The sequence below is a fragment of the Diadema setosum genome, chromosome 20, assembly GCF_964275005.1.
Source record: "Diadema setosum chromosome 20, eeDiaSeto1, whole genome shotgun sequence".
Lineage (NCBI taxonomy): Eukaryota > Metazoa > Echinodermata > Echinoidea > Diadematoida > Diadematidae > Diadema > Diadema setosum.
In genome coordinates, this window is record NC_092704.1 from 32,723,664 (window position 1) to 32,738,000 (window position 14,337).

The 14,337-nt window shown below is 38.7% G+C and overlaps 1 protein-coding gene across 1 annotated transcript; it reads left to right on the plus strand.

Annotated features, from left to right (window-relative positions):
- Positions 1-541: 541 nt before the first annotated feature.
- Positions 542-12,944, plus strand: LOC140243616 (E-selectin-like). The gene is made up of 11 exons (XM_072323282.1): positions 542-627; positions 2,847-2,903; positions 4,665-4,792; positions 5,318-5,407; positions 6,316-6,501; positions 7,795-8,046; positions 9,153-9,250; positions 10,071-10,119; positions 11,070-11,219; positions 11,982-12,188; positions 12,709-12,944. Exons 1-11 carry the CDS (start codon positions 542-544, stop codon positions 12,942-12,944), a joined length of 1,539 nt encoding a protein of 512 aa, XP_072179383.1.
- Positions 12,945-14,337: the final 1,393 nt, after the last annotated feature.

Here is a 14,337-nt window from a genome sequence, read left to right on the forward strand (position 1 = left end):
CATTGTGTAGACCCCTTGCGTGCCACATTATTCAGAGATATCAGTGTACGCAATGCTTTGGGAAAACATTCTATTTTCAAAATCTATTAAACTGCCATACATTTTTGTATGAAAAGGGAGTCGCCTGTAACATGACATGCTTTCGTTTTGTGTTTATCGACGGTATATCAACCTTGCAGAAAGTCAGATTTAAATCTTCGCGGTGCACCCGGTATATACATGTATCAACCCCCTTCCATATCCCAGAAATCATTGATCCAAACAAGGAGGTACCCAAATAACCACTAGCACTAACTGATCAACCAAGGAGGTTCCCCAATGAACCAGTAGCACTAACTGATCAACCAAGGAGGTTCCCACTTACTGACCTCTTCAACCCGGACAGCGCCCCCTACTCACCCCTCCACCATCCTCGCGGTCCCTGTCGAAGGAGACTACAAAAGAAAACGCCTCCTCAGGCGTACAAACACCTTCTCGTTGTTTGAATACCCCCATTGTTAACGGGTTGCAGTTCGTCGAAAGCAAGTAGGGGTTTCCCCTGATGGCGCAAGACCACGAGCGTGTTGAAGGTGACCATGGTGACTACTTTGTGAAAGGAGTGCGTTCGACCTCTCGGTCTTGCCTATTGTGAGTGAAACGATTAGAGAGGTAATAGTAGACAGACATAGAGAGAAATGGGGGGGGGGGGAGGGAAGGGGGAGTTTATATAAAAAGGATAAAAAGGTAAGAAATCAAGTCGGGACAGTAAAGATAAAAGATGAATAGGTGCAGCAGAGAGGGTTTTGTGTCTACCTTCCTATCAACGTGTGGGAAGCACGCAGTGTTTAGGAGAGAGGGAGAAATTCGGGGTGTATTATAAAAGTGCCGAGATCACACTAAGGATCGACTTGTTGAAAAGTTCGATAAAAATACTTAATAACTTCAAACTAGAAAAAAAAGTCACCAAAAGAGCAAGGAAAAGGTTGAGAATGCCTGGCTGAAGATAATGAACAGAGATAATACAATATTCATTAGATACTACACATCATTTCTGAAGAGAGAGAGAGGGAGAGAGAGAGAGAGAGAGAGAGAAACCCTGGTTATAGATTGTTAAAAATTATACAATCGAACTTGTAGGTCAATAAAACTATCATGTCAGCATATTTTGATGGTGCCGAGCTATAGAAGGTAGAGGCCATTGAATCCTTTGCAATGGTCGCAGTTGAATGGCTCTGTAATGCAAAGAAGGGATTCGACCGGGCATACCCCCAATATACCCCGACTGACTATTAACCTTATCATTCAGACCCTGAAACGTTTATCGTTTTATGACGCGATTTATATGCACGTTATTTTCTCGTATATCAGCAGTTGCAGAGTAAACAATTTTATAATTACGCTTGATTCTCAGCTTATGTTACTCTTATGCTAATTTCAGCACGGGGTTGTATTATTCTGTTATAAATTATAGCCTTTATTTTGTTGTATATTACCTACGGCACAAAACGTTGAAAACACTACATGTAGGTCCTTAAAAGGAATCTTAAATCAATATGTATACAGTGCGTTCTCCATCCCACCCCAGGTGACGCTTGAATGAATCAATAGCTACATCCCGCAGTTAAAAAGTTTTTCATATCTGGGTCTTTCTGAAAAGGTACTACATGTTTAAATACAGACTATCCAAACATGCGTGTATTGTCCACTGAGCGATCGTTGTGCGCACGCACGAGGGTCTGCACGTCTGTGCTTCTGTTCTGTTGGTAGCATTCGCCGTTCACGGAAAGTTACTCCACTTTTCAGATGGTTCGCAGGGATTCCGAGACGTAGGCTAGTTGCTGTGGCGCAACGCAACTGGAGGTGCATTCCCGCTGTTCTGAAGGTGCTGTTAAAAATCAATCTTGTGTTCACTCAGGAAACTGAGACCATGCAACTGCGAATCGCCACGGTTTATATCGCCATCCTGCTTTCATTGGTCATCACGAATGCTGGTAAGGAGCCTGTCATACACTACTCTTACGAAACCTCGCTCTTTGGTACAAATAACAAACAAACAAACAAACAGACAAACAGACAAAAAACAAACAAACAAACAAACCAAACCGAATGCACGTGGAAAAATTTAAGTCTTCTCTCCAGAAATTATTGTATTCTTTATAGTTCTTTATTGTCTGTATTATTCTTATGGTATTTACGAATATTGAAAGCTTTGTTGGGTATGAACACTCTGCTTCTTACTAGAAACCCCCTATTTTTCAAATGTTGATGAAGATGAGCAGTTGGTGCTTGTTTTGATGACATTTGACTGTAATTCGGACAGAAAGACACCTCGTGGCCAGAAAACTTATTTTATGCTTACATCAGTTCCTTGCCCATGCATGTCATCATGTGAGAGAAACGGTTTTGAAATTGAGAAGTTGCATCTAAAAAAAAAAGTTGTAATAAAGTTTAGACATTTTCTTCTCACAAGAACAAGAAGAAGAGGAGCAAGAAGAGGAGAAGGAGGAGGAAGAAGAAGAAGAAGAAGAAGAAGAAGAAGAAGAAAAAGAAAATAACAAGCTATTCCAGGGCAGTGTGCAGTCGACAGTTGACTTTTTTTTTTCATTTTAACACTAACAAGGATTTCTTTCCTCTTTCTCGCATTATTCTTCTTACTTTTCCCCTGTTTTGGTCATTTTTATTTGAACACATGAAAGTCATCATGATTGATATCATGACAGAAATCAATCAAAATCATAAGACAGAGTGCACTGAAAGTCACTGCAACAAAATCGCAGATTTCTGATAAAAGTTAGATAATGTTTTTTGATTGCAACGAGCTGCTGTAGACACAATGTGATCACGTATTTAGTGGGTTTTTTTTTCAGACGCGTGGGGCCGACGTCGTCGTCGTCGTCGAGCGCCGCCCCCTCCACCGCCTCCTGGTGAGTATAAAGAATGTCCTGTCATGTCTAATGGACACACACACACACACATACATACACACACATTATATGATTATAAATAAATTAAGCTTCCTTAATTTGAGGATAATTTCTTTTTTTTTGTGAGTGTACAAAAGTGTTTCTTACCAGGTGGCAGGTTGAATTTGAGTGATAAGGAGGTTCGTCCTTCTCTTCACGTAATTCATTCCTTCTCTCAGACACAACGAGTCCCACTTTTACGTCTTGTGCCGGAAACATTGGCAATCAGTACACTACATCCACCTCTCGGACCGTGACATGGTCTACCCCAACAGCTACAGACAACAGTGGAACACCCTCAGTCGGGTTGGAAATACATTGCCTTCAGCACATTTTCTACAATATTATAGTCATTCACGCATATAATAGAGATTAAATTGATATTTCTCATTTATCTAACCCCATTCTGGTGAACTCATATTGTGGCACATTACTGTTTTTTGCCTCATGTTGCTTTGTAATGTATAGCATAATCATCTCTGCTTTCTGGATACGTTTCACTACCTGATTCACATTGTATTTATCAATATTATTAAGGGGCCCATGGAAGACCAGTGCTTATCTGAGGATTGGCTGCTCTGACAAAAGATCAGAAATAGATAGATAGACAGATATATAGATAGATGAATAAATGAATACACAAATAAAAAGATAAATAAGAACGCTGTTTGCATCTCTTTTTTCCCCCCCTTCTCCTGCTAAAACGTTTTTAGTCATATCGGTAACCTCTGTATTATAATGTTGCCGAAATTATTATTCTCCTTCTCATAAAAACAAAAATTTCAGCTACTTCAGAACCGGTCTTCATCACTTAAACAATGAATTCCTCTTAGAATTGTACGTTCTGTTTTATTTCATAAGTTTTTTTTTTCATCATTTCACAAAAAAGTTAGGAAATCTGGAGCCCTACCTTAAAGCAAAAGCGTACAATCCCTTAAAACTATGTGTATGATCATGATGATTATGTGTCTATGGAGTCCGAATGTGTTTGTGAATCCCATGCCTGTACAGTGTCGGGGTGATCGTGAACGGGCCGTTAACGATCGCCCCGACACTGTACAGGCATGCTAACCTGGAAACATTGAACTGCACATTACTTGAATATGAGACCATTCTGAAGCAAATAATTTTCCCACAACAATAGATATACAATGTACTCTTAAATGAATCCCACAAGGATTGGAACAATCATCCCCAGCATTCCCACTGAATAGTTACTAGCCATCCCCTTTTATGATGATTATAAAACATGTGGAACTCCCCGGTGTGTTGGGGATCAAAATAATGTGTAGCTGTAATACAGAGCGCGGGTGGCCAAGAGATGTAAGGTATTCAGAACAATAATCATTCCATATCTGTTATAGATAATAGAACTGTACCTTATTGGTTGTCATGAGGTCTGCTGGCTAATTGGAACAAATGAAAGGTTTATACTTTCTCACCTCTTTTCACATACCACACTACTCGGCTGAACGATCTCCAAACAAGTGCTAAAAAACGATTAGGTGGGTCTATTATCCCTGCCTCAGTGGTTTCTTCAACAAGACGCGATTTTTATATAATCGATTTTAAGTCATGTATCAAAAAATAATGCCAGAATAATAATACACCACGTCAAAATTCTCAAAATATCATACTTTGCGGGCAATGAACAGGACATATTTAAAGAGCAGTAATTCAAAACAAATCGAATATAAGGCCAACACTGATATCACTTTATAGCAACCTCAGTCGAGTGTCAGGGGCAAACCCGGGCTCTACTTTCAACGAGGGCTCCCACACCGTCCAGTACCGTGCTACGGATAGTGCAGGGAACTACGCGACCTGCACAATACGATTTGTGGTGGTTGGTAAGTGTAATTTAAAACATTACATGTAGTTGACTTTTTTTCAGCCCTTTCTTTTCAACCAGGGCTTGGGAGAAGAAGGTTAACTGAAGAATAAAGATCACTAAAGAAGAAGATTTTTTTTTTTGTCATTTTTTTTCCAAGTAGACCCAAGACTTTTCCTCCATAAAAGAGTACTAACCCTAAAATGTCAAAGCATAACCTGGGAAATCAATTGTACGTCTTCTTTCAACATTTTGAGTATGGAAGTTTTACAAAAAACCTGGCTTATCAAAGTTCAATTGCAAACCTTATAAGAACAATCTAGAATAAGGCAAACCTGTTTGCTGGCAAATTTGAAAGTAATGTTGACTCTCCTTTTCGCGAAATACAGTGTTTTAGCCGACAAGCTTGAACATGTTTCCTTCTTTCAATTCGTTACCCCACTAGTAATTCGTTGTTCCTCTCTATCGGCGCCATCTCACGGGAGTGTTGGGTGCTCAAACGATCGGTATGTAGGCTCGACCTGCACGTTCTCCTGTTCGACAGGCTACTACGTCAGCGGCGGATCCTCGTCTAGAACCTGTCAGCAGACGGGTAACTCAGGTGTATGGTCAGGATCAGCGCCTTCCTGTGCACGTAAGGATTAGAGGAATTAACTATCAGGTCATTGTCCACTGTCTAGCAGACAACCGATGTAAACTTGCTCTCCTCCAAACTTACAACGTGTCACGTTTACTCTCCATGAACTCACGCTTTTCTACCGTAATTCTTCCAATTTCTTGCATCCAAAACAAATGACTTTAACTTTAAATATTACAAAGACCCTCCTTTTTTATCCAGAAAGAAAGTGAAATGTTTGGGTGCGCCTTAAACACGAATGCAAGTATACCCTTTGTCGTTAGTTGTTGTTTTTTTCCGCCCAATGCTCACAGTCGGGGTGATTCTTATGGATGAGAGCGCCGTATACATGAGTGTTTACAACATGTGCTTTGAGATAGTGAGTTCTGAGAGAGTAAGCATGGTATATCTGACTAAACAGGAAGCGACTTAGATGAATTAGGAAAAAAAGATATCGAGCAGGAAATGAACATGATGCACGTATCCATCAGTTCTTAAAAGCCACAAGCCCCAATCAAAATAAGACCCCGGACTGATTTCACCATTCTTTGATATTGTAATTGAAGTAACAACGTTCAAAAATAAGAAAATCACTCTACCACAATTACCTTTCTGACAATCAAGTAATCGGAATGGGCTTCAAGACTCTTATAGAATAAAATTCAGATAATGTATATTGTAAGAAATAACCTACCTATTGTGTATACAGAGAGTATAAGTCGAGGCCATACTGGTTTGAGTTTACTTCCTCTTACGTCACTGTGTCAAGTAGTTAGAATGCAATTCTGCATGGTACCAGATGACATGATGCCGAGAATGCCGTATCAACGTAGTTGACAATATTATTTATTGTCTATAGATAGAGACCATTTACTGTAAAGAAAGTGATGACGTAGCTTCACTCCTATCATTACACGTCACTCCAGGGGTGACCTGTTCGTCGCTCAGCGCCCCATCAAAAGGAAGTATAAGCTGTACAGACGGCAGCTACTATAATAGCAGATGTACGTTCTCCTGCAACCAGGGATACTCTCTCCAGGGTTCCAGTTCACAGTGGACCTGCTTGAGCTCTGGTTCTTGGTCCAACTCCGGATCGTCTCCGACGTGTGCTGGTAAGAAGGCTAGACTATGACAAGTTGCATTATCGTCCAATCCAAAATAAAAACACTGATGAAGACAAAGATCAACATCAAGCTGTGAGCGTCCGTGGGATGAGGACTTTCCAAATTATGTTTTCCGATCTCAGTCTAGATTCTCAATTTATGGGGGAATTGTCATATGCCAGTTTAAACTAGGTCTGAGGAAATAAGAGTGAAATGACAAGCACAGTACTGAAATTTGATCGAAATGGGATATAAAATGAATAAGATATGAAATTTCATTCTCTCATTTTTGCATAACAGTTCATGAAGAGTTGATGATGTCATCACCTTGCACTTTTCTGCCGTAAAAGTGTGATATATACTGTAATTCCATGTTTAACAACTCCAAAATTAATATGATCATTGAGATGTATCAGGATTTGAGATTGTGGCATTATTGGCTACGAACGGAAAACTGGAAATGTCAAAATCTTATTTACAAATTTTATGGCAAGTTGTTAGGGAAAGACGTCATGACTTCACTATTTGCATTTGATCATTACAACGCAAACAACCATCCAAGCAAAGACTTAAGAATGAAATTGCACAGTGATCCCGATGCATCTCCAAGGTCCCTAACTTTAGAAACTGTAGCCAGTACGGATTTTGTGATCGTTTATGTAATCATTTATTCATTTATCTATTCATTTATAATTGTATTTTTCCATTAATCGTACATTTAACTGTTAACCTCTTCATCTATCCGCAATACAACGTGGATCGGCTGCTTAGTAGTATGCGCGCGCCAGGTACCACAGACCGTAAAAAAGAGAGGTTTGTAATTACTGTAAGTGGCCAAAGCTGCAGTTACTACAGCAGAAGCCTGGAAACATTCGGTTGTGAGTGCAGTAACTGCAATAGACTTAACTGCTTCTTGCAATAAATACAAACTTCGCAATGAAATAAACCACTCAATGGGATCGGGTAAGACTCCAGTAACACTCGGCACGAGTGACAAAGGGTTGACGTCATTGCTGGTTCGCGGAAAATTGTGCGTCTCCTCTACGTGGGCATATAAGGTTAAAAAATCGTACTTTGAAACTCATACTGTAATTTATGCGTTGACATCAGACAACTTGTCAGAGGCCGCCAGTGTTGACATGGAGAGATTAACTGATATACGTTTTATGACTTAATTTCCAAACATCTATGGGACATGATACTACATGATATCAAGTGTTCTTGTAAATAACTATATCGGTATAATCAAGACACCATAAAAAGTTAACTCAACTGTTTATTTACCTTTCCTTTTGATAACAGACACCACGGCACCTTCGTTCACACATTGTCCGACATCACAGAGCGTCTACGCCCCAGCACTTGCTACTAAAGCTACGGTCACGTGGTCAACTCCCACGGCAACGGACAACTCTGGAGAGACCATAACTCCAGTCAGAGTTCAAGGGTCGCCTTCCGGGAGCCAGTTCAGTGAAGGCGTCCATCACACCCAATACCGTGCAGTGGACAGTGCTGGAAATGAGAATACTTGTTCCTTCTCTATCACAGTTGAAGGTGAATGCCACTGTCTCGAAGCATAACATGCCGAGCACCGCCGATAATGATCAAGTTCAGTTTTGTTTGGTGGAAGTTAACGTATGATTAAAAAAACAAAAGACAAAGAACATAAACATAGTCATTGACTGCTTGGAAGTCATGTTGACGGTCAGGTTATCACCCATTCTAATAATAGACAAGAGTGCCTTATAGAGTACCAAGTGTGACACCATGGCCATTCATTGCCATAGAAACTAGCTCTAAACAACCTCAGGCAACCTGAATAATCTGTGAACATAACGTTTGCTAACAATGCTAGTATCAGGCAAAATCCCAATGCCCGGATCCTTGAACAAGCGCTAAGCTGGAATAAAAGACGCATCAATTCAATACTTTCTATACCCAATTATTACAACCATTCTTTCCGCGGATAGAGAGAGCTTCGAACATCATTAAACCTGCAAGCTCACACTTTTCCCCCTGCTTAACAGCTACTAAGAAGAAGCAGATCTAACAGGAATAGAAAAAAGAAGAATATAATTATCCCGATTTATTTCAGATTATTTTTTTGATGAAGCAGAACAAAATTGACTAATTTTAGACTAATATTTTCTTATTTTTTATAATTCAGGTCAGATTTGACAGATTACTACTGGCATGCTGCTGTCATATTTATACACTGAATTTACAAAAATTTAGTTGATCTTTTCAAGGTATTTGCAAATTTGTTTTCCTCTTATCTTCAAAACTAAAATTAGGAAAAGTTAATATTTTGTCAACAAACACTTATAATATCGATTTGTCAGCGGTCGTCTCAGTGATATACTTTATTTTGGTCATAATCATATAGTGTACAATAGGTACTAAATCTGCTTGCAGGGTATAGTTAGGCTTACACACTAGGGGTGTATAAACTGTCCACTGCCTACAATTTAGATATTCTTGCCACACTTTGTTCTACATTTCTTTCTCTTAACGAAATACTGGTGTTTTTATTCAGCCTACACAACCTATATATTGGTTTCTTTCCCCTTAGTTATTCAGTGTTCTGCGCAGTTTGTGTCCACGCCCCTACGTGTCAGCTGTCCCAATGGAAATATCCGTGGATCTGTCTGTTCGTTCAGCTGCGTTGTGGGGTACAGTCTTCAAGGTGAAGGGTCAACAGAGTGCCAACTTCAGGGGTCAAATGGAGTCTGGACTCACGGACAGCCATCATGCCAAAGTACGGTCAGAATTTGTTAACATCACAGAGGAATACGCGTAGAACTAGTTTTTTTTTTTTCAATATAGCTAAAAGGATATGTCGAAGTTGTTTTGAATTCGGGTAGTGCATGGTGCGTGAATAAAACTGTAGCATTGTTCAGTTTATCGATCGACATTAACTGATTCTTTAATTCCCAATCTAGTGATGGGGCTCTATCACCCGAATTTACCACACATAATGTAATGACCACACCACTCTGGTCTGTGTTCATGACAGCTCCTTGTGCAAACATTTAAATTTTGGTTCCTGTCACGTTATGACGTCTGCTTTTCCTACTTCTTTATTTCTTTTTTTTTTCGAAGTAAGGATGATGACTTCTTGACAACAAAAGGCGGTAATGAACTAAATAGAGTCTATCTTCAGTAGATATGGAAATACGTATATAAAGCTTGGCGATATACAGTAATAACAATAATCGTATTTGTCACACTGACCCAAGAAGTAATGCATCATAAGACAAAAGGGGCTGAATAGATTGCATTGCTTCACCAAAGACCGCTATTTCCATTTTAGTTTGGTGCTTGAACACACATGCTTGCTATTATTTTGATATTTGGTGAACTAGAAAACCCGACTACATCTATTCTGTCAACTGCTCATAAAATGCTGTTCTCATAATTGACCTTTATCTCTGCTATCAGTTCTACAGTGCCCAAGTATTTCACTACAACATGGAACAGTAGTCGGTACTTGCTCCAGAAATTATGGCACGAAATGTCAGTTTTCTTGCAATACTGGCTATGAGATTAACAATGATGAACTGACATGTACCGCCCAGGCAGGAAGCACATCCGCGTACTGGGTCGGGGCAACCCCCGTTTGCTCGAGTAAGTACTGTTAACACCATGGGGGTGTTTTGCAAAAAAAAAAAAAAAGAAAAAGAAAAAAGAAAAAAGAAGTGAAGTCAACCTTTTAAGCTCATTCTAAACTTATGGTATGCTTTGAGAGTTTTCAATGATGTTCTCATTATGATAACTTTCGAATTCATGTGACAATTTTGGAGACTTTTGCACCTAGTCTTAAATGTACACAATAGAACAGTCGACAAACGATTTATTCTCAAAGCAATAATGGAAAATGAACAGGGAATCCATTGACGTACCATAATTAAAAGTTGAGTTTAATTCATATATCATCTTTGACCTTTTGCGCAGCTCTCCATCTCATTATTTACAGCGTTTTCTGTGTTTACTCTGCTATAGTTACAAAAGGTACAAAATATTTTTTTTAATATTATGTTTATTTTTTCTCAACCCGTTTCATACGGGAACCATGGTGATCTATGTATTAACCCTATGGGGATTTCAGAATTCAGTATGTAACTGGTTTTCATAACGGCTTATGTTGGAAGAAAATAAAGTCGTGCTGTAGTCTTTATCGAAGTGCTCGTGATGTTCCGGGAAATATATCAAATTTGGGTTATGTGTAAAATTATAATGGTAATAAAGAAATAAAGAATATAAAAGCCAAGGAAACATCAGCAGAATTGTGATGAAGGGGAAGTAGTAATTACACGTAATTTAAACGACTTTAATTTCACAAATTAAAATGTTCAGTTACTTTAACTTTTCAATGAACATCCTCATGTCATTGATTAGCTTAAAAATAAAATCCTACACTGTTATATTGTCTGTTGAAAAGCTCAAATGTTTTTATTTATTGTAAAGAAAAAATAACAGTGCTGCATGAAAAGAGAGTTTTACCAGGATCTAGTTATATGATGTTTTGTGGAAATTAAGATAATAAAAGATTGGATTTTGCCATGATTTCATTCCAGGAATACTCTGTACTAAGCCACCACTGTCTACTGCACTTCAAATGGTGGCAACCAGCGCCTGTCCAGCTGGCAATGTTGTACCGTCTGGAAATCAGTGTCAGTTTAGCTGTGCCCAGGGTTACTACCTCCAAGGAAACACTGCTCTCACATGTAATCATGATCGCACTTGGAGTGGGAATCCGCCATCTTGCCATTGTAAGATACTTTTCTTGTTGAATTTCTCCTTCTTAAATAGTGGAAATGATCACTACATTTTTGTTGTTGTTGGTGTTATTAGTGCTGGGTGAATTGATACTAGCCATGTTGAAGTCTTTTCAGCACAAAGGATGATACTGACACAGCACCAATGCTAACTCGTAGAATTCATTACTTGTCTACTTTTTTTTACTCGTCTACTTTTGACTTTCCTTTGTGAATCTTTTTGTAAAATTAATCTCAAGACATTTAAAAAGTAAATACTCTTTCCTTTAAATTTCAGTGAAATTGAACTTAAACTTGAACACAATTTATTATGTCTGCTGATTATATAAAGTGTCATTCAATGATATAAGAGCTTTACTATATATTAAAATCATGACTTGTCTTGTCATCAGGATTGCATGGACCATGTGTGCAACAGATTCATCCTGTACGGCATTTATAAATAAAGATGCGGAATAAGAGAATTGCAATAGGTTTTTATATTTAAGTAGTACCAGAAAACTTTAATTATCATCTTATGTTGGTTTTTTTTTTTGCTCATGTTTTAATTGCATGCAGCGCAAATGAAAACACGTTAATTAGCAAATAAATTCTAACTCCAGTAACGTGTGTATTATCATCGCAAGCATTATATTTCGTTCTTCAGCAATAGCAGATGACGTATAGTACAATGCAAACACTCATGTTCCTTGCTTCTCATTTTCCTGTCAGTGATAACCTGTTCTTCTGACGACCTCCCGGCCCCCGATCATGGAAGAAAGGTGGGCTGCTCAAACGACAGAGAAGATTACGGAACATCATGCACCCTAGCTTGTGAAGATGGGTATGAACCTAAGACACCGGTATCCAAAACGTGCTCAGATGATGGTGACGGGGATGATGAAGGCATTTGGACAGGAAGCGACATTGTTTGCACAAGTGAGATTTACAATTTATATTTAAATGAAGTGCAGCGTGTTTTCATTCTACGTATGTACAAGTAGGGACTTACATTTGTTGGCAATCCCTTCTCATCAGGTCTGCAGACAATAAGGTCCCCATGAACAGCTGCAGTAGACACCCAAAGAGTTGCATTTCATTTGACAAAACATACCCGATATGAGGGAAGCGTTTAATAAATTGAATCTTCAGCTTCCTCAGAAAGGTGGCGACCTCCAACCGCTATCATCAAAGGCAGATATGCACCTGTTGCATCGTGTTGTGAATCAATGGACAACTGAAAGCTGTATGAATTATCATAGCAGGTTGGAGCTCTGACTATCTCTTGTACCGTGAAGGAGTTACGAGAATTTGATTTGATTTGATTTGATTTAACCATGAGAGTGTTATAGACAGTGAGAGTGGCTCGGCACTTCTTTGCAAGTGTTTAAAGTTTCTCAGTCCCGTCATATTTCGGCAAACATTTTCCTATTTTCATCGTATTTCTGCAATGTTCTAGTCGTGACGTGCCCTGCCATGACCCCTCCTACGAATGGCGCCATTTCCCAGTGCTCTTTCATGGGCGTGGTCCAACCCACCACTTCACCGAGTCAAAACTACAGTGCCGTCTGCACGATAGCGTGTAATACTGGTTTTACTATGACAGCGGGCTCTGGGCAGAGAACGTGTCTTTCTACCGGAGCATGGGAAACCCCTGCGACAACTTGTTCAGGTAGTGTCGATCAAAGTCCATAAGTCTTTAAACACAATCTGAAAAATTCTAATGAAGATAATTCATATTGGAAATTATAAGTTTAAGATATTTACTATGAATAATTTATTTTTCATAAAACCGTCATCATAAGTCATGAATCTTTAATCATGATTCTTTAATAAATCAAAATCTGTCCCTGACTTATTTTTCATTACTGTTGCTCCTTGTGGGGGACAGACCAGTTCCGGGTCAGTTTTTGTGTCAAAAGGCTTAATTCTATCTACCTGTAAGATATCTAACATTGCAGATGGGATATGGAATGTGGTAAAAAGAGAGTAATGAAATCAGGCTTGGACCATGGAGCATGTGAAGAGTTTGTTCGCAAAAACCGATAAGTCCATTTTTGAAGATTTGGAAATACGGTCTCTGTCATAAAGTGCAGAATAATACCTTTTAAATGATACATTGGTCACTACATATAAAGGTACATTTTTGAAGATATGGTAAAAAAAAGCAAATTTTTTCTTATCATTCTCTTTATTTTTCTTGACCTTTAATCGCAATTATCTCCATTTGGCAAATATGGACTTATCGTGTTTTTTTTTTGTTTTTGTTTTTTTTTTTTGCGAACAAACTCTTCATGTGTATAATGAACCAAACGTTGTTCGAAGTGATTAATGCCATATTGATGATGTCATAACTGTCTTCCCATTACAACTGAACTTAAAATATGAATCACACTGTTCAACATCAGTGAAAATGGTGGAGTTAGTCTTTTTTTTTTCGTTTGATCCTCCAATCAGATATCACGCCACCAGTAATCACCTGCCCCCTTGATGTGGAGCTCATAGCGGAAGCAGGAACAACATCAGCCACTGTTCAGTGGACCAACATGACCCAACCCCAGGTACCATCAGCTGCCGTTTTATACGTATATATTATACACATGCACACACGAGGACGCACACACACATACACATACAATCTTCATGGATGTAATATACTTTTGGATGACATGTTAGTTATTCTGGACACCGTTTCATGAAAGTTGTCAGTTTCTGAACATACTAACAATCAGTGACCACAGAGCTTCTCATCCAATCAAAACCATTTTTTTTTTGGTACTGAAATAATAGACCAATAACTTGTCAGGGCTGCCAACTTCGAAGATACGCTGCTCTGATTTTCACCGACCACATTATGTATAGACATCATGTACATAGCTGATAATGGAAATCCGTGATATGTGTGCCTTGATTTCATTTATATCTTAATTTTTTTTTACGTTCTCTGCTGTTGTGACTGTGAACGAAAAAATGTCTTGAAGTGCACGATTATCTATAATGATTATATATTTCGCATGCGGTGTATCAATATATTTTGAGAAATACGGCAATGATTCTAGAAATAAGTCCATTATTCGAGCATACTGAT

Excerpts from the sequence above, each read along its gene's own strand:
- LOC140243616 (XM_072323282.1), top strand. The coding sequence starts at position 542 with ATGGCGCAAGACCACGAGCGTGTTGAAGGTGACCATGGTGACTACTTT. Across the intron at positions 628-2,846 it reads ACCTCTCGGTCTTGCCTATT|ACGCGTGGGGCCGACGTCGT; the intron begins GTGAGTGAAACG and ends TTTTTTTTTCAG. Across the intron at positions 4,793-5,317 it reads AATACGATTTGTGGTGGTTG|GCTACTACGTCAGCGGCGGA; the intron begins GTAAGTGTAATT and ends CCTGTTCGACAG.